We start from the raw sequence: 27,162 nt of genomic DNA on the forward strand, positions 1-27,162 counted from the left end.
AACCTTTAGCTATGCGGAAAAGCAGCCATGCTAGTGTAGAACATGGCTAAAGCACATTAGCAAAGCCAATAGAGCTTGCATAGGTGAGACCTATTGGCTTTGTCAATGCTTGTTTCTTTCCTGCTTAGTCGAACCTTTGATTAGAATGCACACAGAACTTTCCACCAAGTGCATCAACCACCAGAGTTTAGGAAGTGCCATTGTACCCTGGACTAGGACATATTTCAAATGCAGCCTGTGGTGAACTTTTAAGCAAGGGAGAATAGAACTATTATCACGTTTTCCTTGTTACCAAATACTTTGTTGTAAAACTTTAAAAAACATGTATTTCTTTGAGGAAATTAACGAGAGGGCAGTTGAAGCAAACACATTTAATTTAAATTGCTGATGGGTGATGACTGTCGGGCATTTAACACAATAAGCATGCTAAAAAGCTGTACTGCCCAGAACAATGCAGCCAACACCACCGCCGCCCGTTAGGTTTTACTTTCACCGAATGGGAAAGATGCAACGACAAAGGAATCACTCCACAGCTACACCACTCCTCCCATACCATCAACAGCAGCACATGTAGATCACTGTGTCCAGTAGACAAGAGCTGCTGCTCAGGCGCTCTTCCACCAGCTCAGCCTCCCGATTTGAAAGGCATGCTTTAAGGGTCGTGCCAAAGGTGCTGCTGGGTATAGTTAATGAGCGCAGCACCACTTGTGTCGAAGCCAGGCCCCTATGAGTACCGGTACTCTCCTTGTCCAAGGAAATATTCCTGTTCTCATGGATAGAAAATGGAAAAGTGCCGGAACCTCATACTGGTGAGCACCTTCCCATTTAGAACACTGATGATGTGCCAGGAATGTGCACGCTTGCATAAGTCACTTTTGTCCTCCGGCATCGAGATGAAGCGGATCTGCTTGTTATAAATCTTTTGAATACACTCCCTGAACATGAGAGAGCCAGCAGGTGAGATACTGGTAATGTCTGAAGAGAGGAAGCCATATAGTCTCTGCAAGGCGAAGCTCCTAAAGGGGCACTTAGCTCTTGCCAGATCAAATTATCCAAGGTTCCTTTTGAAGAAGTTTTAAAGCTATGACAACCAACCTTTGAGGAATGCTCCTTGTCTGGCCATACATTATTTACTCAGACCAAACTCCAGGTGCAATTGGGGTTGGGAGGCAAATTTTGTTAGACAAAAAATAGATCGATATGTTTTAGCTTTTAACCAGTCTAAAAGTTCAGAATCCCTCCCTCTCATTATTTCACTGCCACAGGTTGAACCTTTCAATGTCTTTGGGAGTAGACCAAATGCAAAGTGGAGGGAACCAATTTGAGCTTTCAAAAATGGAGCTTGTGCGGACTGTGGGTGCCTCTGGTGTCGACAGTAACCCAAGATACTTAAATTCAGTTTAATTTGTTAGGAGTTTCTAGTTTATACTCTGGATGCCAGGTTTATTTTTTTCTTAAATTTAAGCCCTTTGATTTTATTCAGATTTGTGAGCAGTGTACTGTAGGTTGTGAAGGAATGCAGTTCATTGAGTAGTCTTTGAAGTCCTATCTTCGTCGTACTCATCAGTAGAAAATCAACCACACATAAAAGGTTCTAAATCAATTTGCCAGCTTTGGTGGGCGAGCGTTCACCATATCCATCCTACTCGAGAGGTCTGCAATGTAAAGATTGAAAAGGAAGGGCACAAGAACACACCCCTGCTTCAAACCGGATGAAATGTACACTGCCCTCAGTAACTTGTTCCCATCTTCTAAATTTATCTATAGCCATGTGTCAATACACAACATCTGACTTGCCCTAAGTAACTTCCCCAGGAAGCTCCCAACCTCTTGTTTTCACCACAGAATGTCTCTTGACACACTGTGGAACGCAGCTTTGAAATAGACAAACCAGGTGAAAAGTACAGCTTTGGTTCACTGGTCTCTTGAACTGTAACTCACATCTTGCATCCGCCCATCATACTGCTTGGGACATTGGGCTAGCCCACTTCAGCCACTGGCTCTCTTACGCGGAGTGATGGCATTTTCCTAATCACATGTGCACATCTACCTAAAAAACAAATACGTGCACTTAAGTACCAGGGCGGGCAAATGGGCCAATACTTAACGAAAGCTGTTTTACTTTTTCATTTATTATCCTTTTTATTTATTTTTGTATACAATCTTATGTGTTAAAACAATGTGTTTTTAGAAGCCAGAAGTACTTTTCCTTTGTGTCAATATGAATTCCATTTTCCTGTGATGTGCTTTGAAAGTTAAAAGTGTTTGTATACCTGTCCAAACTACACAGGTATAAAGCACATATAATTTTTTAATTAAAACTATAAGCAATGTCTATTTTCCAATTTAAAACTTTTGCAAGCACATGGACACCCCGGACAGGCAGTTATTTTTTTAATGGCTTATGCTTGCAATAAAAGTTTTTTTCACTTTATAGTACAGGCCATGCTGTTGGCTTTGCCAATGCTTATTACACAATAGGGTAGACTGGGTGGCCTACACAGATGCCGGAGCTTTGTGCTGTAATTAGAGAGGCTAAGGAATGGCTAGGGCTACCACAAGGCATTTAATATGTTCCGGAGGATTAGTAACCTGAAAAACGTTTTCATATTTCCAAAAAAAAGCTTGAAACAAAAACAAGAGGGCGAAGGGAATTTTGGAGCCTGTTTCCCCACTGCTCTCCATCCCTACTTCATTCTCTTTCTATTCCCCTGTACCCTACTTGTCTGCACCAGAGAGAAGGAAGGTTTGTCAACTGTCACTTCTATTCAGCCCCCAAAAGAGCCAGTCTTCAACCATTTGAAACCCACTGCAGGTCCACTCCTTTTTTGACGTCTCTAGATTCTGACTGGTCCAAGTCACAGGCTAGTCAGAGTCCCTTTTTAGGGTCGAGCCGGCGTTGCATGCGCATGCGTTTCGCTAAGCGAGACGCTTTAGTAATTAAAAAGGGCTCGGAGCCCTGTCCACGTCACGTCAGTGTCTGTCATTGGCTTTTGGGCTTGCCTGTTAGAATGTGCTTGATTTTATTAGTCACAGGCATGCACATGTCATGCCTTTTCCGGTGGATAGCCCTCCTCGAGCGCATCGACCAAGTACAGAAAACATGCGAGGCTCGCTGTTTTCTGTCCGGCTCGTGGACTACTTTTTCTCTATCTTCCCAGCGCGATCTCGCTTGGCAGAAGTCAAGCGCTCATAATATCGGCCATGTTACACAGTTAATTGCACTTTTTCGGGTTACGTACATAAATGCACTTTTGCCGATAGGTTTCATTACCAGTGAAAAGTCGGGTTAGGAGTTTACAAGGCTATCAGCTCTAACATGAGCAAACGCGAGACCCGTTGCTTTGCAAATGCTTGTTATGAATGGGGACTACTGTGCCCGACCACCTACCCTTTAAGGGGTGTTGGTTGGAGCTTCTCTGACTATGGCTATCACCAAAATCATCTATATAGAGGTTGCACTTCCTTTGTATTTTGCTTCTTTGGAGGTTGGTGAGGTAAGAGATTTATCACTGCGCAGCAATCCTGATGCTCAGACTACATCTCCTTTGGGAATTCCTTGTTCTGCGATACCTGAATATTTTAGTCTTGCTTTGCAGTCCACCAGTTGCTTGTGTCACATTCCCTGTCCGCACAGTCAATGCCTGCTGCGCTGGTAAGTAAACCGCACTACCTTTCCTCTATGCATCATTCCTTACCTGTGCACAGTCACAACAGTGTAAATAGTTCATTCCCAAGAAGACTATACACAATCAAAGGTCAATTAACTGAAAACTGATGAGAAGTGTATGTATAAATGCATTCTCATTATGTGCACACCAAAGATCAGGTTACTAACAAAATATTTGTAGCTAACAATATGAAATGCATATTGTTGAACTGCAGATCAGCTCCACGTTGTACTACAGCTATAGAATACTCAATCTCAGATTACAATCTGTATATCCTCTTTCTGACTGAAACCTGTCCCTCACACTAAGAAGATCCCACTTCTTCACTCATTGGCCCCACAAGCATACTAAATTCTACAAAAACAACAACAAGAATTTGCAATGCAATGGGTCTCGCGTTTGTTCAAGTTACAGCTATTAGCATTATAAATTCCAAACTTAACTTTTCTTGATACATAAATTGAAAACAAAAAGTAAAACAGTTGACATTAGCAAGCCAATTCAGAGCTCCACGGCCGCCGTGAGCACGAAGGAGAGACACAAAAGGGAAAAGAAGTTCACTCGCAGTCAAACGTATTAGCAAACCTGCAATTAGTCATGTAACAGGGTCGATGGCCAAGGCGGTAAAACTGCCACAAGGAGGGACAACCATAAAGCATTTACCAATGATAACAAAGCATTTTTGAAAGGCAAGCCCATGAACGAGTGATAATGATGAGCATCCAGTGGGCGTGGTTAAAAGCCCACAGATAGATTACAACATGTCAAAGCGCTTGCGTGCTCAACGTAAAAAGGGAGGTAGACTGGCCATAATACATAAAGAGCTAATCACTTACACATAGACTGCTCCCTCCCATCACGGACTCCTTTGTGTGCCTATAATTAACTACTTAGATCTACAAAACAACTGAATAAACACCGTCCTACTGTATCACGGCCAGGCAACAATAACATTTTCATTGATGAACAGACGGAAGTTATATGTAATTAATTGCCATATTCACTGGAATGACAAAGAACTATGTAAATGCATTGTCTTCTTTCCTTCTGGAAAGTGAATTAAATAACATCTTTAAAATCCACTAAGACAGCAATCTTAGACCTCATAATTTCAGATATAACACGTATGTGTAACTGTGGGAGATTCCATCAAAACTGAGTTCTCTGTTCACTTTGCTATCCCGCTCTCTATCAGAACTGCCCGAACCTAAATATGAATGGGTCAGGAACACCAAAAATATATCTTTAGAAACCCTAAAAACTGCATCCACTGTTTTCATTTCTCCAAACCATTAACAGGAGAACATTATAATTTCTACAACCAATACTCAAGAACTTGCCTTTGCTCTAGCTGAATGTTACAAATTCACCATTCTGAAATTTTGAGATACTCCCGTTCTCCTATCCATAAACCTACTAAAAACCTAGCCAGTAAAGGATACTTTACTCCCTCCCTAAACCCAGAATGACAAAAACATTTGCCTGTTCTGATGCAAATGGAAGAACTGCCCATTATCCATCTCAAAATAATTTAAAACACAAGGGAAGGAATTCTACAGACCTAACGTACTCAGTATTAAAGCTATGCTCCTCAATGACCAAGCTCCTCTTGCCAAAAAATCCATCCTAAACACATGTACTGATACTGTAAAATCTGCTTGTGTATCTGATGAAAACTGTGAAAACCTGACAAACGTCTTTGCAAAGGAAATGCACATAATCTGCACACAATACTGGCTCCCAGATAACTACTCCTTCTGCCAGTACTATTAACATTGTTCTGAAAGTCGTCACACATAGCTGGAAATCTTTCCAACAGGTCACTTTCAAATGTTAAAGAAAATAATAGCCTAACCTACTAAAACTACAAGGCGTTCAGCTGACCCTTTACCTCCTAATTTAGAAGTATACATCGGTTCCTCTCATGTCCATATGGGAAGATAATAATAATGACTTCCCTGCCAAGGCGCTCTCCACTCCTACTTAAAAAAGCATAATGGAGACCTATCTGGAAATAATAAACTACAGTCAAAGTTCAGGTCTGTATTTCTTTGCCAAAATCACTGAGTAATTTGCTGGCCAAAAGCTAAATCAATACATTATGGAGAAGGCGAAATGGACCATTTTCCATTTTAGCTTTAATTTTGCTAAAAGATAGTGCACAAACCGCTGAACAGACTTACAGCAAAGTTGGCTTGAATGTAGAACTCTACTCAGAAAGGGTGCTTTTTAGGTCCAGCGCAAGCGCTCTGGCGAGCTTCTGGGCTTTTAACCACGCCCACTGCGTGCCCATCACTATCACCCATTCACGGGCGTGCCTTTGAAAAATCCTTTATCATCATTGGTAAATGCTTTACGTTTTTCCCTCCTTGGGGCAGTTTTGTTACCGCCTTGGCCATCGACCCTCTTACATAGATAACTGCATAACCAATAACCGACATTACATGGATAACTGCATAACCGATAACTGATACGTTTGACTGTGAGAAAAACATCGTTTTCCTTTTGTGTCTCTGCTTCGCGCACACGCTGATGGCGCCCATGGCGCTTTGAATCGGCTAACTTATATCAACTGTTTAACTTTTCATTTTCAATTTATGTGGCAAGAAAAGTCCAGTTAGGAATTTACAATGCTAATAGCTCTTACTCGAGTAAATGCGAGACCCATCACATTGCAAATACTTGTTTGATTTGGTGTAAAACTATTCAGATGTTTTTGAGGCATAAGTTTGAAAAAAGTGCCCCGTGAGCTTCAAAGGGTTAATACGTTTCTACAACTTGTCAGTTGAAAAGCCATTTGTTAGCCATTCGACAAATATCCCTGAAGTCTGGCAGAACTCAGTAGGCTCAAGTTACCACTATTTTCAAATGTGTGCATATCCCTACATGGCTAGAGTTACAAAGGTGTGTGGGGTGTGAGGGCAAAAAGTGTTCAGTTGCTAATAAGTTTTGCACTATGTGATGAACTTGCACAAAATCTGACAGAAACTAGGACGGTTTGGGTTTTTATTGGCATGTCAGGGTTAGTGGCAATTCATAAAGGGGGGCATAATTTTGATAAATCTGTATCAAGTGCGGTAAGTAGTTAACAAGTGATGCCCGGTATATTCGATTTCAAAACAATCCAATGAGAGGATGGGCAAAATTAAAAGGTGAAATTTGAAAGTATTTATGGTTTACCAATACCTTTGGCACTGTTTGATGCACATCTATCTAAATGCAACGTTACGTGGGAATCATTCAAAAGGAGGGGACTCATCGAGGGTTTGTCGTCGTTTTGATTGTGAATTATTTATCTCCTCAGGACAGTCATCAGATTATCACACCATCTTCGTGTGGGTGTAGGTTATATAATTTCCATGCTTCCAATTAAGGGGTCCAAGAGTCCATTATGTAAACTTTGCTTCTGTTCATACTCCCCCCCTTCAAGTGGAAACCTTAGCCAATCCAACTCGAAGTTACTCAAAATTACGGTGCTCAAGAGGGAGAATACTACGCTACTCACTTCACCATCACTCCTGTTCTGCAGACCCCCCCAAATGGTTGTCATTTGCAACTAACAAGTGGGGCTCGTGAATATGTTTGAACCAACTGACACAAACACTGGCAAAGGTTTAGTGTCGCATGTATTAGATGTTGTAAATGCAATCACCATTTGAGCACTGTGTCCCTCGCCTCAATCACATTACACTGTATAGGAATTAGTGTAATATATGCGTGTCAGAAAATAAGACTGTCCTGTGCTGTTAATTACAATTAGTTTTTTTGCTAAATTAATTTGTATTGGGATTATGATTTTAAGTATATGGTGGAGTCATCCAACTCAGAAGCGAGGTGCCTCCTTTTGAAGGAGTACCATGTGACGGTGTGTTTAGACAGATCTGAATTGACTCGTGTTCTTTGGGCACATAGGGTTGTCCGTGTTGAATATATACTTTTTGATGTATGTGCACGGAATTTGCAGGGACTTGGCATGATTAGCCTCCTTTTAATATTGTTAAGTTTGTGCAGATCCAATAAGGAAAGGAGTTAAGGGGGGGTTCAAAACAGTTCTGATTGATTAATAACTTTGGAATGTCTCATGTCATGGATCTGCAACAAATTTGGCATGTTATAGTCTACTCTTGGTTTTCTCAAATTCATGCTGGTACATTAAGAGGGACCCGGGGGAAGAAATTGGGGCGACCAGGAGGGAAAAAGGTGAAAAAAGTGCTAATTTGATTTAAAAAAAAAAAAAAAAAAAAAAAAGAATTGCCACAGTTTGAAGAATGCACACAAAATTTGGCAAGCTTAGAGAAAGTCCAATCGTGGCAAAGGTAAACGGGACAGCAATTAATGTTTCTTTCAGTAATAATTTGAAACAGTTCCATTAATCTAGATGCAATTTGACAGGTAGGAAATTAAACCAGGTGAAAGGCCAGGCAAGCCATGCAACCAACACCCACAGCACACAATCAAAAGAGGTTCAGCAAAAAGAGTGGCAATGGAGGTTGTGTGGCCACAGGAAACGGCCTTTTCTACGTCGCTGGAGCAACGCGTAGCATAGCCATGCAAGTGTTACCACGCTTGCCTGAACCATGCATGTCCCTCAACCACATTAATGCGTGGTTCAGGCACACAACAGGAACAACCGGAGAGGAACGTGGTGGCTGGGTAAGTGGGGCTGGGGTAAGTTGGTTTTTTTTAAAGGACAGGGAGGGGTAGGTTTTAGAGTTTAGGCTGGGGAAGTTTTTAGGACACGGTGGGGTAGGTTTTGGGTTCAGGTCGGGGACTTTTTAGGACAGGACAGGGTAGGTTTTAGGGCGGTGGCGGGGGGCCAGGGTAGGTTTTAGGACAGGGTATGTTTCAGGGATTAGGGTGGGGGTCCGGTAGTTTTTAGGACAGGGTGGGGTAGTTTTTTTGGACAGGGTGGGTTTAAGGGTTTAGGGTGGGGGTTAGGGTAGCTTTTAGAGCATGGTATGTTTTCGGTGTTTAGGGTGGGGGGTAAGGGGCCGGGGTCATTTTGCAGACATGGTAGGGGTTAGGGCGGGGGTAGAGGGCTGGGGTAGTTTTTAGGATAGGGTAGGATTAAGGGTGCGGGCGGGGTAGTTTTTAGGACAGGGCTGGGTAAATTTTAGGACACCGTATGTTTTAGGGTTCAGTGGAGGGGTGGAAGAGTTTTCAGGGCAGGGTAGGTTTTAGGGTTCAGGGCAGGGTGGTCGAGGTAGTTTTTAAGGACATGGTGGGGTAGGTTTTAGGGCAGGGTGGGGTTGGGGTAGTTTTTAAGACAGGGCAGGTTTTAGGGTGTGGGGGGGTGGGATAATTTTTAGGAAAGGGTGGGGCAGTTTTTAGAGCAGGGTAGATTTTAGGGTTTAGGGAGGGCGTCAGGGTAGTTTTTAGGACAGGGTGGGGTACTTTAAGGGCAGGGTAGTTTTTAGGACAGGGCAGGGTAGGTTATAGGGTGCGGTAAGTTTTAGAGTTTAGGTCGGGGTACTTTTTGGGTGGGGTACTTTTTAGGACAGGGTGGGGCAGTTTTTAGGACATGGTGAGTTTTAGGGTTTACGGCAGGGGGTCAGGGTCGTTTTTAGGACAACGCAGGGCAGTTTTAGGACAGGGCAGTGTAGCTTTTAGGGTTTAGGGTGGGGGGTCAGGGTAGTTTTTAGGAAAGGGCAGGGTAGGTTTTAGGTCGGGGTGGAGTAGTTTTTAGGACAGGGTGAGGTAGTTTTTAGGACAGGGTAGGGTTTATGGCTGGGTAGTTTTTAGGGCAGGGATGGGTAGTTTTTAGGGGAGGGTTGATGGTGGGGGCAGGGGGTTGGGGTAGTTTTTAGGACAGAGTAGAGTAGGTTTTAGGGTTCGTTGGGGAGGGGTAGTTTTTAGGACAGGGCTGGGTATTTTTTAGGACTTGGTAGGTTTTAGGGTTCAGGGTATGTTTTAGGGTTCAGGGCGGGGGTCGGGATAGTTTTTTAGGACAGGGTGGGGATGGGATTAGGGTGGGGGCAGGGTCAGGGTCGTTTTTAGGACAGGGCAGGTTTTAGAGTGAGGTAGTTTTTAGGACAGGGTATGTTTTAGGGTTCAGGGAAGGGGTTGGGGTACTTTTTAGGACAGGGTGGGGCAGTTTTTAGGACAGGGTAGGTTTTAGGGTTTAGGTCGGGGTGGGGTAGTTTTTAGGACACGGTGGGGTAGTTTTTAGGGCCGGGTAGGTTTTAGGGTTTAGGGCAGGGGGTTGAGGTAGTTTTTAGGACAGGGTGGGGTAGTTTTTAGGACAGTGCAGGTTTTAGGGTTTAGGGCTGGGTAGTGTTTAGTGCAGGGTGGGGTCGTTTGTAGGACAAGGTAGGTTTTAGGGCGGGGGGTCGCTGTAGTACTTAGGACAGGGCAGGGTAGCTTTTAGGGTTTATAGCAGATATCAAGAAAATTTTGCCAAAAGATAGAGCATAAACCACCAAATAGTTTTACCCCAAACAGAAGTGGATGCAGCCATTTACTCAGAAAGTGTGCGTGGTTGATTGGGTTTCACAGCTATGACAGGCTGGGTACAGGGTCTGGCTAGAGGCCATGCTCTGCGGTCAATCCTTGCTGTGCAAAGAAACAGACAAGGTGCCCCAATGTGACTGTACCACATTCTGATGCAGCAAGTATGCATCACAATTTGACACGAGTGAAATGATGTGAGTGGAATGATGCAGGTTCCATTTTCTTTATGTTTTATTTTCCAATCCAAGACAGCTGATGACACTTGAATCAGTAAATAAAATTGATTTGTGCAGAAGTGCAATTTTCTTTTTTTAAAAGGACTGTGAGATTGGGGAGGCAAAGGAGGAGGGGTGGGTGAGTGGGGGGCAGAAGGTGAGAGGGGAAAACTAGCACATGAGAGAGATAGCAACACAGGTGGGGTTGGGGTTGGGCGAGAGCCACATGAGAGTAGTAGCACACGGAGGGACGGGGCAATGGGAGGATCACTGATTCTAGATAAAATGTAATAAACCACAGAAATTCCCCAGTTGTTGTTCACGGTGCAAACTGTAAGTCATGTCACCACTTGTGCTGTGTACAACATCACACATTTATGATGACATCACAAGCAACACTGTTGATGGAGTCAGTTATGCAATCACTGATACCATAAATGCACCTAAGAAAATATATTATGTAACAGAAAAACACAGAGATAGAGACAGATTAGGTTAAGTGCAGGGCGCGGTTGCAGCACAACATGTGGCCAAACTCCGATATGCCTGGTCAAACCCAGAATGTTGCAGGGCATGGCTGCTTACAGTATGCTGGGTACAAAATGTAACCAGAGACCAGAGCCTAAGGGTAAAACTTGCTGGGCACAGCCAAAGGCTGAGTGCAGCTGAGGTTGGCTACCCACCTGCAGCTGGTGGGAAACAGTAACTTGCCACAGAAAAGGCCATGTGGCAAATCACCTTATCACTTGGCAGAACGCAGTGCATGTCATGGGGTCAGGTACAAATCCAGGCCCTCCACCCAAAAACTGACTGTGCATATCCAAAGGCTATAAGAGAAGAGGTGATTAGATATGTGTGTAATAAAAACACTTAATTGAAAAAATATAACTATTAAGCAGATAATAATTTAAAGATTCTGTCTACAAAAACATGGTAAAACCCGCAATACCAAAAACGAAACACAAAGCCCCAGGGGTGTGGAATTTAATAAAATATCTACTTGTTCATTGAATAGGTTGCTTCATGAATCTACTTGTCCTGTAACAATATTCACTTGTCCCTTTGGTGCCATGTAGTGCGGCGACAAATTATGAGAGCAATCTCATTATTTAAAGGGCTCTGATAACAGCCTCCCTGACTATGCCAGGGTCCATACCATAGTAGGGTATGAATAATAGCAAATCCCTTATTTTGTCACTTTTCCACAGATGTACATACTGGGACTGTAGGTAACAGTAAGCAATAGTTCCAGAGTTGGAATAACCTTTTGAGTCTGTGCAGATTTTTGCCAGCTCTTCTTTAATCTGTTCCCAAACGGAGAAAGCTTGGAAATGTATTCCTAACAGTAGGGGAAAAAAGTAATTGGAGGGAAAGTGAACCTGTACATGTTCAAGAGATTTTCACATGAGCAAATCTACACATACAAATTTGTTTGAGCTAAAATGCAGTTCACAAATATTTTCTAGAAGTACCATTTCCTGGCCTACTTCTGTAAATTCTTGGTAAAGAGTCGTAAATCTGCACTAATGCACAAATATATACAAAGGATGCTCTTTTGTGACTTCCTTTAAGAATTGGGTCTCTAATTAGGTCTAGCATTAACCAAGACCTTTTGTTTTATTAAAATTCTATCTCTCACTATCTGTCTATTGGCTGGCTTCAGTATGAGCAACAGCATTGTGCTTTTGCACAAGGAGGATGTTGGCACACAAAATGGTTTTGTTCAATACCAGGAACTACAGTGGCAATGTGTGCTTTTTGAGACCAAAACAACAAAAAAGTTTTACAAAAACCATGTCAAAATAAGACATGCATTGACAAACCATAAGGCTGACAACCAAGATCAAACCTGCTGGCTTTGCCAATACTGTTTATTTTCATGTTTCCCATAAGCTTGTTGTAACTCATTACACTGATTTTTCTATTATGGATATATGTTTTGGAAATACTAACATGCGTCAACACATTTTACTAAATGATGTTTCAAAGAAATGGTACATAAAATTTCACAGTGCTTTAGCAAAATTATTTTTCCAAATTACATTTTTTAATGAATGTTTTGATTTTAAAAGCAACTAATCCTTAATATTGCTTTTAAGCTTCTGCAAATATAAGTGAGCATTCTGAGAGGATTAGATGAAGCCTCATAGTGTTAAACTTTGCAAACGTGTGGATAAGTGTGCAAACGTGTGTATAAGTGTGCAAACGTGTTTTTATACTTGAGCTGCTATTAGTAGTGCAGTCTGAGCTTACAGCATTTTCTTTGCCCACTCACAGTAATTATAAAGGTTTTGCATTAATTCACCATAAATACAAGTTCGAACAACATTAACATAAGGACACAAATGTTACCTTTACTGCCTACTTGTCCCAAGGACAAAATAAATATGAAAACCTGTTGTCTCTGAACCCAAACAAGATGTTGTGAGCATCCAGCTATAGGAATTCCACACCCCTGAAGCACACAAAAATAGTACAGTGTTATTAACGAATACGTGAAGAAAAAGAAATGTACAATTTTTAATATACATATGAAATCATAAACATCTGGTACTTGTATAAAAAAAAAAAATGGCAGAATGGTGCGGAAAGAAATTTATTAAAATACTAGGAAAAAATAATAATATAAAATGTAAAACATAAGTAATAAACCAATACTGCTTAAAAAAAAAAAAAAAAAAAACACAGTACATTTGAACAACAAACCAATAAGAAGCAATGTCATCAAGGTTGTCAGTGGCAATGCAATAAATGGAGTAAGTAACATCATATGCAGTGCCGAGGGGTGACTTGAATTATGGTTTGTATTGCAAACCTTTATTGTTTGATTTCTGTGGTTTGTAATGGTTAAGCCACAAACAAAAATCACTTTCTAAATGTGTCCAACTTGCCATGGGGGCCACATTTGCTGTGCACTAGCCTGTGGCCCAACTCACTGCAGGCATCCAACGCCCTGCACCAAACTTGTACCAGACACTCAAATCCCACTGTTCAGACATTGGCTGTGCCCCGCAGGGGTGAGGCACTGGATCTGACCTGTGGAAGGCTGTGCACCCAACCTACCTTAGGCATGTGCCCCCTATGCAAAGTCTTTGTCTATGTGCTGGGGACATTGGGGGTCTGACCGATGCCCAAGTTATGGGTCATAGTGTTTGGTCTTAGCCCAGGAGTTTCCTTTTTAAATATTTTTATAGATTCGGGAATCCTAAATAGGATTTGCAAAACTTGTATTGGGTTCATGAGTTAGATTTTAGACAGGTGCTGGGATGGACAGTAACATTTTTAGGTGTCAGAAATCTGACTCAAATCCCCTACTTTTTTTTATTTTTTAAAAAATGTAACCTAAGAATGGACCATCTCGTAAACTACTGCACAGATTTACACCAAACCTACAGAAGCACGGTTTCTGAGTAGGATCCTACTTTCATGTTAAGACTGATGTAAATGTGTTCAGCAGTTTGGGCTGTACACATGAGCAAAAATTCCTAGTACAGTTAAAATAGGGAAAGATCTATTTTTTTCACTGTCTCCCACCTTCATTTTTTTTCATGCGCATGGATGTTCACAAAACTAGGCATGCAGAAGCTTAGCAGGCTTAAACTGTCACATTCCGATCAAATTTGTAAATGGTGTCAAAAGTTAGAGGCAAATCGAAAAATTCCTTTTCAATGGAAAGTGCATGTGAACCATAACTACACAGTAATGATTGCCAGTGTGTAACTGTAATATATATTTATTTTACTTGGGTAGGCCTATTTATTGAACATTTGCCAGTGGTCTCAAAGCCCGTATTACACAGAAAAGAGGTCTAATTGTGAATAATCTTTCGTACTTCGCAGTTCCGAATTAATTTGCAGGAAATTTAGCTTCCCTAAAAATGTAAAAAAGTTAAACACAGCATTTCGTTCTCCTTTCAGTACAGGTAAAAAAAAAAAAAAAACTTTCACAATGACAGCTCTGCTTTTAGACCATTTATCAGTTCACCTACCAAGCTCATCCTTGCAGACCCATCCTTGATGCAAGTATCAACCAACAAACACTCCCAGTGTGTGAAAAGTAAACAATGTACATGCAGAGCCCTGTCAGCACTTTATTTTCTTTCGTTACGTATGCCTTGCTAAACATTCTCTATCGTTTCAATGTACTACAAAATAAAAGCACATTTTAGAATGCATGTTTAATTTCCTTACAACGTGTTTTACATGCAAAAAATGTTTTATAATGAAACACATTGTTGCTTAAGGAATAAGTTACTTAGCCTGTAAGCATCTGTTTGTGTCATGTAGTGCTGTAGATTCACATGCTCTGCATACTCCTGACATCTAGTGTTGGGTCCGGATGTGTAAAGGTTGCTTTTCTTCAAAGAAAGTCTTTAGAGTCACTAGGTAGAGTGACTCCTCCTTCTTGGTGATACCTCACAGGGGCATTGACTCCTTTGTTAGATTGTTTTCCCGCAGGCGGTGAGAATGAAGTGTAGAGTAAGTATAAGTAATGAGATGCCCATGTGAAAAACAGTTGGAAAACTGCAATAGCCACTGGTGTCCCAGGAGGAGGGTGGGCACAGGTAAATCTACAGCCCTACTTGCCACAAACAGATTCTTTCAGGGTAAGTAACATATTCCATTTGAGGCATGTGTAGCTTAAGCTATACATGCTCTGCATAGATTGTAAAGTAGTCCCCCTCAAAAACAGTGGCTTACCGGTGGGTGTTGCCGTTTGAAAAAGAGTACGTAGCACTGCCTGACCTATGTTGGCTTGTTGGTGTGCAGATAAAACATCCACACAATAATGTTTGGCAAATGTGTGTGGTGTGAACCATGTAGCTTCCTTACATATGTTTGCTGTGGGAATGTTGCCTAGAAAAGCCATGGATGCTCCCTTCTTCCTAGTAGAGTGTGCACTAGGAGGAGTAGGTAATTAATCTTTTGACTTTAGCATAATATGGTTGAATGCATTTCACTATACATCTGGCTATGCCTGATTTGGATATGGGGTTGCCTTTAGGAAGTGAAAAGGCAACAAAAAGTTTTTTACTGAAAGATTTAATTTTATCAATAAAGAACATAAGGGCTCTTTTAACAACTAATGTATGAAGAGCTCTTTCCGCGACCGAATCAGGTTGTGGGAAGAAAACTGGTAACTCAACTGATTGGCTGAGGTAAAGATGAGAAACCACTTTAGGTAGAAATTTATGGTTGGTGCGAAGAACCTCCCTCTCACTGAAACAGGAAGAAAGATTCAGTAGTAGACAAAACGTTTCTATTTTGTTGCATAGCAAGTGCTAGTGGTAGGTCTACTGGCTTCGTTAAGTATGTCAATACATTCTTGTGGCAGATGAAGGTAACCAAACTCTTTGACCTCAGGAGGCAAAGTGCTAGGTTGATAGGTTTGGGATCTGAGTGCCCGATTTCTTCATGGTTCTAAGTGAGGTCCTGCCTGTTGGGGAGCTTCACAAGGAACTAAAGAGGGGACAAGTAGTGTTGTAAACCAGGATTTACAAGCCCTGATGGGAGCTACTAGGATCATTGTAAGGGACATCTGTCTGAGCTTCCAAATCAGAAATGGAAGAAGAGGGAGAGGAGGAAAAGCATAAGCAAATATCCCTGACCAGCTCATCCATTGTGCGTTGCTTTTGGATAGTGGATGTGGGAACCTGGATAAGAGGTTTGGGCATTGTGTGTTGACTGCAGTTGCAAAGAGGTCTATTTGAGGGAACCACCACCTACTGAAGTATGGGAGGAGGGTTTGTGGGTTGAGTTCCCATTTGTGGATTTGTTGCTGCATCCTGATTAACAGGTCTGCAAAGTCGTTGCCGGTGCCTGGGAGATATTCTACATTCAGGTGAATATTGTGACGCGAAGCACATTTCTAAATGGTCTGCAATAGCTGTGAAAGTTGCCAAGACTTCCTCTCCTCCACTGTACCTCCGTTTTTGTGGATAATACATGGCTGTCATGTTATCCATCTGTACTAAGACAACCTTGTGAATGAGGTGAGGAAGGAAGGCCTTCAAGGCTAGGTGAACAGCTTGATATTGATATGGAGATTCTGGTGTTTGGAGTCACATATACCCTGTACTGTGAGATCCTTCAGATGTGCACCTCGTCCCTTGAGTGAGGCATCCACTGTGAGAGTTATGTGGGGAACAGGGTCCATCCAGAAAAAGCTACCCCTTTAACATACTGTTGGGATTCCACCATTGCAGAGAGTGATACGTTTGGCAGTCGATCAACACTAGATCCTGTAACAGACCTTGTGACTGAGACCACAGACAAGCAAGCCATTCCTATAATGGGTGCAAGTGTAGACGGGCATGGGAACCTATAGCGATACAGGAGGTCATCATCCCTCGGAGACGCTGTACTGTTTGCACCATTAACTGCTGGCTTGGTTGAAATTGAGGCAACAGTGTATGAAAATGGTGAACTCTCGGAGAATTGGGGTATGCTAGCCCAATTTGTGTGTTTAAAGTGCCTCCTAAATATGGTTGCCTATGCAGGGGTTGTAGTTGGGTCTTGGGAACACAGATTGTGAATCTCAAGTTGTGAAACATGTCTATTGTGATCTGGCTGTATAGTTGATACTGTTAATGGGTTTTGGCTTGATAGGCCAATCGACCAGATAGGGAAACACATGGATTTTTTGGGCATAGATGGGCTCCCACCACTGCCAGACACTTGGTTAATACATGTGGTGCAGCTGTGACCCGAATGGAAGGACTTTGAACTGGTAGTGTTTCCGCCCACTACAAATATGAGATATTTGCGTTGAGCTGGAAGTATTGGTATGTGAAAATATGTGCCTTTTAGATCTAGTGCAGTCAGAAAGTCACCCTGTTAATAGAGTTGAATGACATCTTGCAAAGTGACCATGTGAAAATGCTCTGACAGAATATAATAGTGCAGAGGCCTTAGATCTAAGATTGGCCGTAGAGAAGTCCTTTTAGGTATGAGGAAGTATAGAGTATAGTCCTTGACCTTGGTGTTGGAGAGGTACGGGTTCTATTGCTCCTTTGAAGAGGAGAGTCTGAACTTCCTGTTTGAGTAATGTTTGATGTTCTAGTGAGCACCAATAACCGAGAGAAGAAATACTGGGAGGTGTGGTAATGAGTTCCAGACAATAACCATGTTGGATAATATCCAGCACCAACTGGCCGGATGTTATTGAGTGTCAGGTGAGTAAACAAATCGAGAATACGTTCCCTGATAGGAGTGCCATGATCGGGGGAAAGTGAAGGAAGTCACTGCTTGGTGTTTGTGGTGCTGGGGGGAAGTGAAGGAAGTCACTGCTTGGTGTTTGTGGTGCTACCTCGTGTGGGAGTACGTTTGCCACTATCTTTAGTTAACGTTGTTACCTCAATAGTAGGCTTTGGTGGTGGGAGTATCGGCTCTCGCCATGTTGGTATGAAGTGCTGGCTTCTGGAGTGGGTTTAGACCCTCCACGATAGCTGGAAAGGGTGAAAGGAGCCCCTAGGTGTAGGAGTTTGTAGGGCTCCAGCGGACTTTGCCTGTTCAGTGTCCTTTTTACAAAACAATTTAGGGCCTTATCCACTTGGGGTCCCAAAAGATGTTCTTTATCAAAAGGAACATTTAAAATATTCTGCTGGATGTCAGGCTTGAAGCCTGAAATACGCTTCCAAGTGTTTCGTTGGGACAGAATACTGGTATAAATGTTCCTGGCTGCAGTGTCAACAGCACAGAGTATAGACGTATTAGAGATAAGCTTACCCTCTGCAACAAGTTCCTGTCCCCTTTCTCTGTGCTTATCTGAGAGATGTTGGAGGTGCTCCTCCATCTCATCCCAGTGAGCATGGGTTATCTGGCTAGCAGACCTATAGAATTGGCAATACGCCATTGGTTTGCAGACTGGGCTCCAACCCTTTTACCCGTAGCGTTAATGCACTTGCTTTCTTTGTTGGGCAGCGGGGTATCACCTGACGTCTGAGAATTGTCCCTTTTCCTGGCACTGGTGACTACAAGTGAATCAGGTGGTACTTGGCCTTTGATATATAAACCATCTGAGGGAGAGGGTTTATATTTTTTTAATCAACCGTGGGAGTGATTATAGAGCCTTAACTGGGTCTTCCCAAGATGTCTTGTGTGGTGTAGTATCCCCTTAAGTATGAGCAGGTACTGGGTGTCCCTGTGTTGATGATAAAGTTTCAAACAGGAAATCCTCTTCCAGAGTTTCCCTAGGAAGCTCTACAGCAAGAAATGTAGCCGCCCTCGCTATAAGGTTCTGGTATATGGTGGAATCATCAGGGGGTGATCGGCGTGCGGGGTACAAATGTCGTTATGTGTCTACTGGAGGATCAACATCATAAAAATCCCAGGGTCAGTGTCTGGTGGAATATGAAAAGAGTAATTCCCAGTATCAGGGGGACCAGTACCATCACTAGGGGATCCCTGAGGGGTAGTGTGTCTAAGGGGTCGACATCAGACATGAAGATGTCAAGTCTGGTGGTGGCTGTGGAGGTGGTGGAAGTGGAGGTAGCAGTGGAGGTTGTGAGGGTGGTAGAAATGGCAAAGGAATGGTCGCTTTTCCCACCTTATTGTGCTTTGGTGGTGCTGGGACATCCAAAGCCTCTTGAAAAGATAAATGTATTTTTGAAGATCGTGTGAATGTAGCCGGAGGCTACGCTAGGGTCAGACCAGTTCTGGGATGGGTCTGAATATTTTGCTGACAAAAATCAAATTTCTCCTGAAGCTTATGGAGAATAGACTCACAGGGACCTCAATGGTCTTCTTGGGTGTGGACCTCGAACGTTTCGGCTCCCAACCAAATTTATGTTTTGGTGTACAAGACCCACTCAGCGCTGAAACCGTGGATGTTGAAGGCACCAACGGTTGTGTGGGAGCCGAGGTTGTCAGTGCCAAAGTTTTGGCTTTGGGTGGTGTTTCACACCGAGTTAGCAGGCCGGGCGTCCGAACTTGACTCACGGTGCCAACCATGGCCTACAGGCAATGGTGGTTTGAAAGCCTTTTGATCCAGAGGCGTTTGTATTTTATAATGTTCGAGTTGAGTCTGAGGGGCCGAGTACAGTACTCACTGCTCGAGACTCAAGTGTGACGTTGGTGATTTTGCATTCAAATTCTGGGTACGATTCTGAACTGGCCTCGACTGAAAAAAGCCTCTTCTTCAGCGACTTAAGTCTGTGGATGCTCCTCCTCACCACTGTCCTGATGCCCGAAGAGGTAGGGAGTGTCTTCGGCGATTTTCTGCTGCATTTCAAGACGACGTGCCTGATGGTCTCTGAACAACTTCTTCAAGTGGAATGCGCGACAGGCTTCGCAATCCTCCTCCCTGAGGTCCGTCGACAGACACTGGTTACAGACCTGATAGGAGTCGGTCCGTGGGTCTTTGGCGTGACAACACAGGCAGAAACTGAATGGTATCCGTTCGATTACTAGGAGAGCATTGCATAAAGATCCAGCTGGAGACTGAGTAGGAAGGCCCTGAAGAGCCAGGCCCTGTAGGGATTGCGATGCAGTTGCATTGACTTGACAGTCTGATCTACCTTGGTGCGCACATTGGAGAACGTGATCAATAACAATACTGACGATGAATAAATTGGGAACCAAAAGAAAGTACAGACGACGGTCTCGACCCACAGTGCAAGCACACATCAGAACTCGAGAGCATAGAGAAAACAATCTATCAATGGACCATAGAAAGGAGGAGTCACTTTACCTTGTGACTTGAAAGACTTTCTTCGAAGAAAAACAACCTGCACATATCCGGACCCAACACTAGCTGGCAAGAGTTTGCAGAGTGTGTATATCTATAGCCACACTTGCCTTGAACAAACATATTTTAAATATTAGCATGTTACACCCAACAAAACCACACTTTTCTCAAAACAGTGACAGACATGCCTGCAGTCCCTGTCAAACAATGAATACTAAACCGATGACAGTCAAATGCTCTAAATCTTCCTAATGTGTACTAAAATCAACAGAAAAACATGCAATACAAAACATGCATTAGTAACTTGCACCAGCGCCTTGAGACCCTCACGGGTGAGTAGCGAGCTCTACAAATTTTTTTGATTGATTGACTTGTAATATGGGTCTGTATTGCAATCTCTGGGATCAAGTGACATTAAAAAGAACTCAGTCTTTGGCCTTGAGGTTTGCAAATGTCACCAGAACCTCCTTACAGCAAGAAAGGCCTCTTCTCTACAGTTACCCATAACGTATTCTATGTATCAAGGGCTCAGTATTGAACAATGAGGATGGCTGAGTAAACACAACTTAACATCATCAGTTATGTCCTGAGCATTCAGCATTATTAGTAACGACCTGGCAGCAACACTACAAGCAAATGAAGCCCACCAACTAACACTCCAAATACAGAAAGAGAAATTTATACCAACTGAAGAAATGAAACAAGCAGCTGTGATTATTGCCTGAGATGAATATGAGATCAAACTACTCAGCCCCCTACCTTCTGGACAGCCGGTTTCAAAGTAATCCTTAATGCAGCTGACGGAATGATCATGGCCACAAAATATTTGAGCAAATTACAGATGTACTGTCCTTGCAAATCTGATGGATTTTCAGATTATCTTGAAAATCACGGAGATTTAACAAACCCCATTACCTAAGCAAGAAAATTGCTTTAACGAGAACAAAAATACATCTTCATATTGCAAACAAGCTCCATTTAGGAACCCAACGTAGTTATTTATATTGAAAATACAGAACATACTACACATGGAGATTAGAAAGGACTGATCCTTCTTCACCTTTTTTAGTCCTATTTCAAGTGCCACCTGAAAAACCAACTACTCCTCAAACACCTCACCACTACATAGAACCTTTCCATCAATCTTTCACTGTTGAATTCTCCACCACCAGAAAGAATAAAGCGTATAAAATATTATATTTTTAAACAGACTTTGTTTCTATTTATATATGTTACTAAGGACTAGTATGTTTTGTGGATTCATATACATAGTGTATTTCAATATAACGAGAACAATGAAAAGGTCTCATTCTTATTTTAAACTAAGCAAAACTATGTGAAGTGATCCAACATCTGCTGCGGTATCCATAGCATGGAACAAAAAATAAAAGTTTGGGTGTGAAACCTCACCTGTCTCAGAATGGGTTACGCAGGATGGGGGGTGGGGGGCATTTACACAGGTGGGGGCTTACCTGCTCTTTGTCAGCGATAGACACAGGAACCAAATGTCTAGCAGGTTTAGGGTTACCTGGATATAAAGAGAAAGGTAGAAATAAATGTGACATATGCAGAAATAGTAAATGCTGAATAGCAAGTATAGTGCTAGGCTAAAGTAAAATGGAGCTTTCATTACTTCACCAGAGGATCCACCATTATCACTCCATCAGGAGGTTTTAGGGGGTCCATTAGCGGTGCCTGGAGCTGCCTCACAGCGGCTGCCTGGTACATAACAAGCAGTACAGGAGTTTCCAGGCAAACCAAAGCAGGGTACTGGTGCTCACACCAGGTGCTACTTAAGAAACACCTGCCACTCTACGATGCCTAGGGCAAACAAGGAGTATTTGCTAATTAAACACATGATGGTGCCTTGAGCCATCATAAGAGAGCCTGTTGCCTTGCAGCGTTTTTTAACATAATTCCTTTTGTTTGGTTGATTTATTTGCAAAGCAAAGTGAACTGCTATTTTAGGGACTGCAATATATCTTTGACAATCGAAATGCAGAGGAGAACTTAAAATAAATAAATACGTACAGTAGTGTGATAAAAAGAGTGACAAATCACTCCCTTCAGGGCAACCATTCTTGACGTGGTCTCCTCCTCCTTCCTTGTTCTGATTCTCCTCCTGGCCAACTGGATAACTGGGGCAAGAAAGAACAATTGATTCTTTAACAGAAGTCAGGCCTTTTTTCAGGGACATCCCAGAAGCAGTAAGATTGGAAAATTCAACAGAAGGACTGACAGCAGCTTCATTAACATGCAAATCTATGTGACAAACTCTGTTCCACACATACTAGCTGTTTAATGATATGTCTCCCAAGTAGGCCAGTTAGCTTTTGAATGACTGCTCTCGGTCACCTCACCTCACTTAATTTTTTTTTTTTTTAACTTCCTCTACACCAAGAGCTCACACCAATGTCAAATGATAAAATCTCATCTAACCGGGGGCGTGGCCGAGCCGCGGAAGATAGTGGTCGCCCGAGGCTGAGCTCGCACATGGATCCACCATTATCCATCGAGGAAAACACCTCCTTAACACACTACAATATGACTCTCTGTGCCTGAAGTCCGAGAGGCCACAACAATACAGTATTGGCTCATCGGATGGCTCTTAGGTGGCAGGAACGGACGACACGAGGTGGGGCCTTCTGTGGCCGCTGACAGCAGTGCGAGCCGGGACAGCAGCAGACCAAGGGGCCAGAGGCAGCGATGGCCGAGTGCGACTGAGCACCACTGGGGAGTATCCTCTAGTCTCTAGGCAGCGTGTGCAGCTGGTCATGCACCACTGGCGGTTACCCCGCTCCCCAACGTGCAACTGGACTAGAAGAGGAGGAGTGGAGCCTGCTGAGACTGTCGGGAGTGGCATCGGCGAGAAAGGTTCTGGACCGCTGAGCCAGATGTGCATCACCCAGGCGTGCGTGGAGGACAGTTCTGTGTAATACGGGCTGGGGGCGGAGGGAAGCATGGAGAATGGGCACTGTGGATGAGATCTGTCATGGTGCCTCCCCCCCCCCCACGATTTCTGCTAGTAGGGGATAGGTGGTGTACGTAATTCGGGATCGTGATGACAGCCGCACGTGGGACTCCCTGAAGCCTCAACTTTGACAGACTGATTATATTGACCAGATTATATGCGCACTCAATAATGGATTACAAAAGGTTTACCTTGGTGATTATTGATAGCCTTGAAGAAGCCCCAGGTGGATACACCCTAAGGGGCGAAATACGTGTCAGCTTTCTGTGTTTTTTTGCCTAAATGTGCATGAATAAACAGACTTTGGATCTATCACTCTGACTTGATGTTTCAATTCCATGACTCAAATTGATTTACGTTACAAGATTGGATCTCCAAGCAATGAATATACTGTGGATTTCTCAATCCTTGTTAGCTGCAGGAGCTCTGTTGACCGCTCTTCAAGTCACACGTACTCGTATCTGTATTAGTGTATATTTTTCTCTTCCTACACACAAACACACCAGTCTAACATACTTTGGACCAAGGTGCTGCTATACTGCACCTTTGAGGGTGGCCTCCGGGCATAATGAGGTGGCCAGGCTATGCTCCTTACCTAATTGGGAGGAGTGGTGTTTGTGTTAGGGTACACTCATCCAGCTTGCCCGGGGTGGTAGGATCTCTGGTACGTCCAGTTGGCGTCACCCTGGTGCTGGCAGATACACAGGTACTTATATTTTTCAAAGTATAGGAGGAAGAGTGGGGGGGGGGGAATACAGGAATAGCAGTTCTGTTAGGATGTTTTTATGCTCACGCCTTGCCAACAGCACACGAGATGACACCCAAGTTGCACACGCCTGCATGGGACCTTACCCTCCCCTCATGACACTCTGTGGCTTCCATGGTGGATGAAGTATGGCAGGGGGTGAAGCCTAGAACCGTGCAGTATGTTACCTGGAATATCAATGGGTTATGGGAAAAAATTAAGAGGGGGGCGGTCCTTCGAGCGGCCTGCTGATAAGGCCCAGATATCGTGCTCCTAGAGGATACACACCTAATAGCCAATAATTGTCCCTTCTTGGCACATATGAGGTTTGAGGGGTGTATCACTCGGGATTTCACAGACGTTCCACAGGGATTGCCATACTGTTAAGAGGCTACACCCTATTTCAACATATACTGACATGACATGATAAATTGGAGCAGTTCTTAGCTACCTCTGGCCTGCTATAAGTAAACCATTCTCTGTACTTAATATCTATGCTCCTCCGCCTTTGTCTAAGGCATTTCTGCACACCATCAGGGCCATTCTCTTGGAGTTCCCAGAGGGATCTTGGGTTTTGAGGGTGGGGGCTGATTGGAGTAGTCGACCAGAGGCTGGACGTCCTTTGGTGGCCTCTGGTTCTTGTGCACCCCACACCAGGCTGGCTTGTTTTGTAGACAGACTGGGGTTATTAGACGGCTGACAGTTTCACCATTCCATAGAGAAAGGATTTACGTTCTATTCCGGAGTCCACAGCTAATTTTGGCGCCTGGATTATTTCCTACTCCCAAGGTCCCCCCGTCACATGGTGCGAGAGACAAGAATACTTGCACCTGGTTTGTCGGACCATGCACTGGTGGAGCTCCACATGACGCTCGGGGAGAAGGATGGCCCACCCCTGTGGCAGTTGTGTCACTGAACCCTGGAAAGTGGGGAGTTCAAGGCAGCGCTTCATACCACCAATTGGGAATACCTGACCCGCAATGAAGGCACGGCGGCGTCACCCTGGACCCTCTGGAAGGCTTGGAAAGCCATATCCTGTGGTTTTATTAACAATCACGGAGCCGCTCAATGGCAGGAGGTGGAGATGGAGGAACTGGGGGCCAGGGTCCTCGACTTGGAGTTTAGGTATACCTTGATGTTGGACCCAGCGATCCATCGTGACTCGATTCATACCAGCTCTGTTCTACAGTAGACTCAAATGGAGGAGTCCAGAACACCATGGATGGCAACTCAGACTAGGATTTATCAGCTGGGTGACAAATCAAGCAAAACCCTGCACTGGCTGTGCTCTGCTTCTGCATCCCCAACACCAATTCATGTATCGCTGATGTCTGGGGTGACAGGGTGATGGGGGATTGGCCCATTCCGGCCGCCTTCGCTTCTCATTACATAACGCTCTATGCTAGCTGTGAGACACAGAGCCTCATGGAGTTGCAGGCATTCGTTTGCGGCCCTCCAATCAGTTCTCTCTTAACTGAGGACAGGAACGCCCTCGATGAAGGTCTAATAGTAGATGAGTTGGGAGGGACTTTGGCTCAGCTATATCTGGGGAAGGCGCCGGGGCCTGATGGATTCCTGGCTGAGCTCCACAGGGCCCCATGGGCACTCAGGTGGCCCTATTTGCTAGAGGTCTTCCAGGAGGCCATGGACAGTGGATTGCTCTCACCTGCATTCACAACGGCAGACATTATTGTCGATACGAAACCACAACCACCGGAGCTGTGCAAATCATATAGGATGATTTCTCTTCTCCCCATAAGAGTTAAGGTGTGAGAAAAGGCGCTGGCGAGCATACTAATTAAGATGATAGACACCCTGATCCACCAGGATCAATCTGGCTTTACGGTAGGCAGGGCCACAAGACAATATCAGAAGAGTAAGCAATGCAATAGCATTGTTGAAGTGTCTTTACAGAGATGGTGCACTGTTACCGCTGGACTTACGTAAGGCCTTTGACTCTGTGGGGTGGTAATTTTTGTTCTCACTCCTGGCGAAAATGAGCTTTGGACCTGAATACATTGGTTATGTTTGCCTCCTATACACAGATCTACAGGCCCAGGTGTGAGTGAGGAGGGCCTCTTCCGGGTTGTTCCTTATCAAGTGGGCCACCTGATAGGGAAGCCCCCTTTCACTGCTCATCTTTACTCTTGTGATTGAGCCTTTGGCGGAGTGGGCCAGAGTTGATGTGCAGCTGCGAGGGTTTGAGGAGGGACCAGGAGAGGAGGAACAGATCACATTATACGCGGACGATGTGCTTCTGTTCTTAACGGACCGCGAGTCTTCAGGGCCACGCGCACTTCAGGTGCAAATATATAGGGACTTTTACAGGCTGCTGGTCAACCTCAGCAAGTCCTCGTCTACGTGGTGGGTGATGGTGTCCCAGAGTTAAGGTGGGTGAGGAGACTGGCGGTTTTGTGGCAGGGTTCCGTTACCTGGGGGTCTAAGTCACCATGGACGAGGCCAGGGCAGGGCAGCGAAATATCCAGCCTCTGCTGGATAGACTGGCAGCCGGATTTCAATTTCTTGGCTTCTATACCACTTACTCTACTGGGGAAGTTAGCTATTTTCAAAATGGTGGTTCTGCCCCGCTTGTTATACCAGCTCCACAACGCTTTGTTTCCTATCAAGACGTCCTTCTTTGTACGTACAGGTTTTCTCCTGTGGGGTTTTCTGTGGACCCAAGGTCTTCCCTGCACAGTACTAAGTGCTGTAAGTCGACCTCTGAAGGTGGCTCAGCTACACCAGATGTACACGTCTATTACAGGGCAGCTCAGCTGGCAGTTTTGAACAATTGGTGGTTTGGGGGTTCAGAGACCCTGTCTATGTGTTAGAGAGATGGACACTTGACAAGACCCCTCTCCACCATTTACTATATGGCGGGACAAATCCTCTAGGGCTCCCTCTGGCTACTCGGGTGGTTCTCAAGGTTTGAACAGAGACAAAGGTGGTCATGTGATGGAGGGGCTGACTTACGCTGGCTGGAGACGACTCATTTATGGGTGGACACTGCTCTGCAGGCGACAGTGGGGCTGAGAGGTTGTCATCGCTGGAACCTCACTGGCATATCCTGGATGGGTGACGTCCTCCACAGCATTTCCCTTACACCCCGTAGTTATATAGGAGTTCAGCCCCAAAGAGGGCAAAATATTATTGACAAATATCTCAGACCACAGGATATCCAACATGTATAGATCCCTGGTGGTCATGCCCCAACTCCTTTGGTCCCCTGTGAAAGGCCAAGTTCTAGGACGTAGGCCCCATTCAAGATGAAGACTGGGGAGGGAGGTGCTGGCCTCACCAAGAGAAACGGTCATCGCGTCCCAGTATGGCTAATTCAGTTATGGTATCTGCACAGAGTATACCTTAACAGGGAGCGACTGTGAGAGGACTAATTATGTCTGCCTACGCTGCCAGACAGAGGCA

The 27,162-nt window shown here is 44.0% G+C and overlaps 1 protein-coding gene across 2 annotated transcripts in view; it reads right to left on the reverse strand.

The window, feature by feature from the left end:
* Nucleotides 1-27,162, reverse strand: part of LOC138299820 (uncharacterized) — a 151,936-nt gene that overhangs the window by 73,998 nt on the left and 50,776 nt on the right. For both annotated transcript variants that reach the window (XM_069238412.1, XM_069238414.1), the window contains exons 4-5: nt 22,055-22,161; nt 21,496-21,551 (exon numbers count right to left, since the gene is read on the reverse strand). In XM_069238412.1, coding sequence (XP_069094513.1) covers nt 21,496-21,551; nt 22,055-22,161 — 163 coding nt within the window. The remainder of the gene's footprint in view (nt 1-21,495; nt 21,552-22,054; nt 22,162-27,162) is intronic.

Source organism: Pleurodeles waltl, chromosome 6, assembly GCF_031143425.1.
Source record: "Pleurodeles waltl isolate 20211129_DDA chromosome 6, aPleWal1.hap1.20221129, whole genome shotgun sequence".
NCBI lineage: Eukaryota > Metazoa > Chordata > Amphibia > Caudata > Salamandridae > Pleurodeles > Pleurodeles waltl.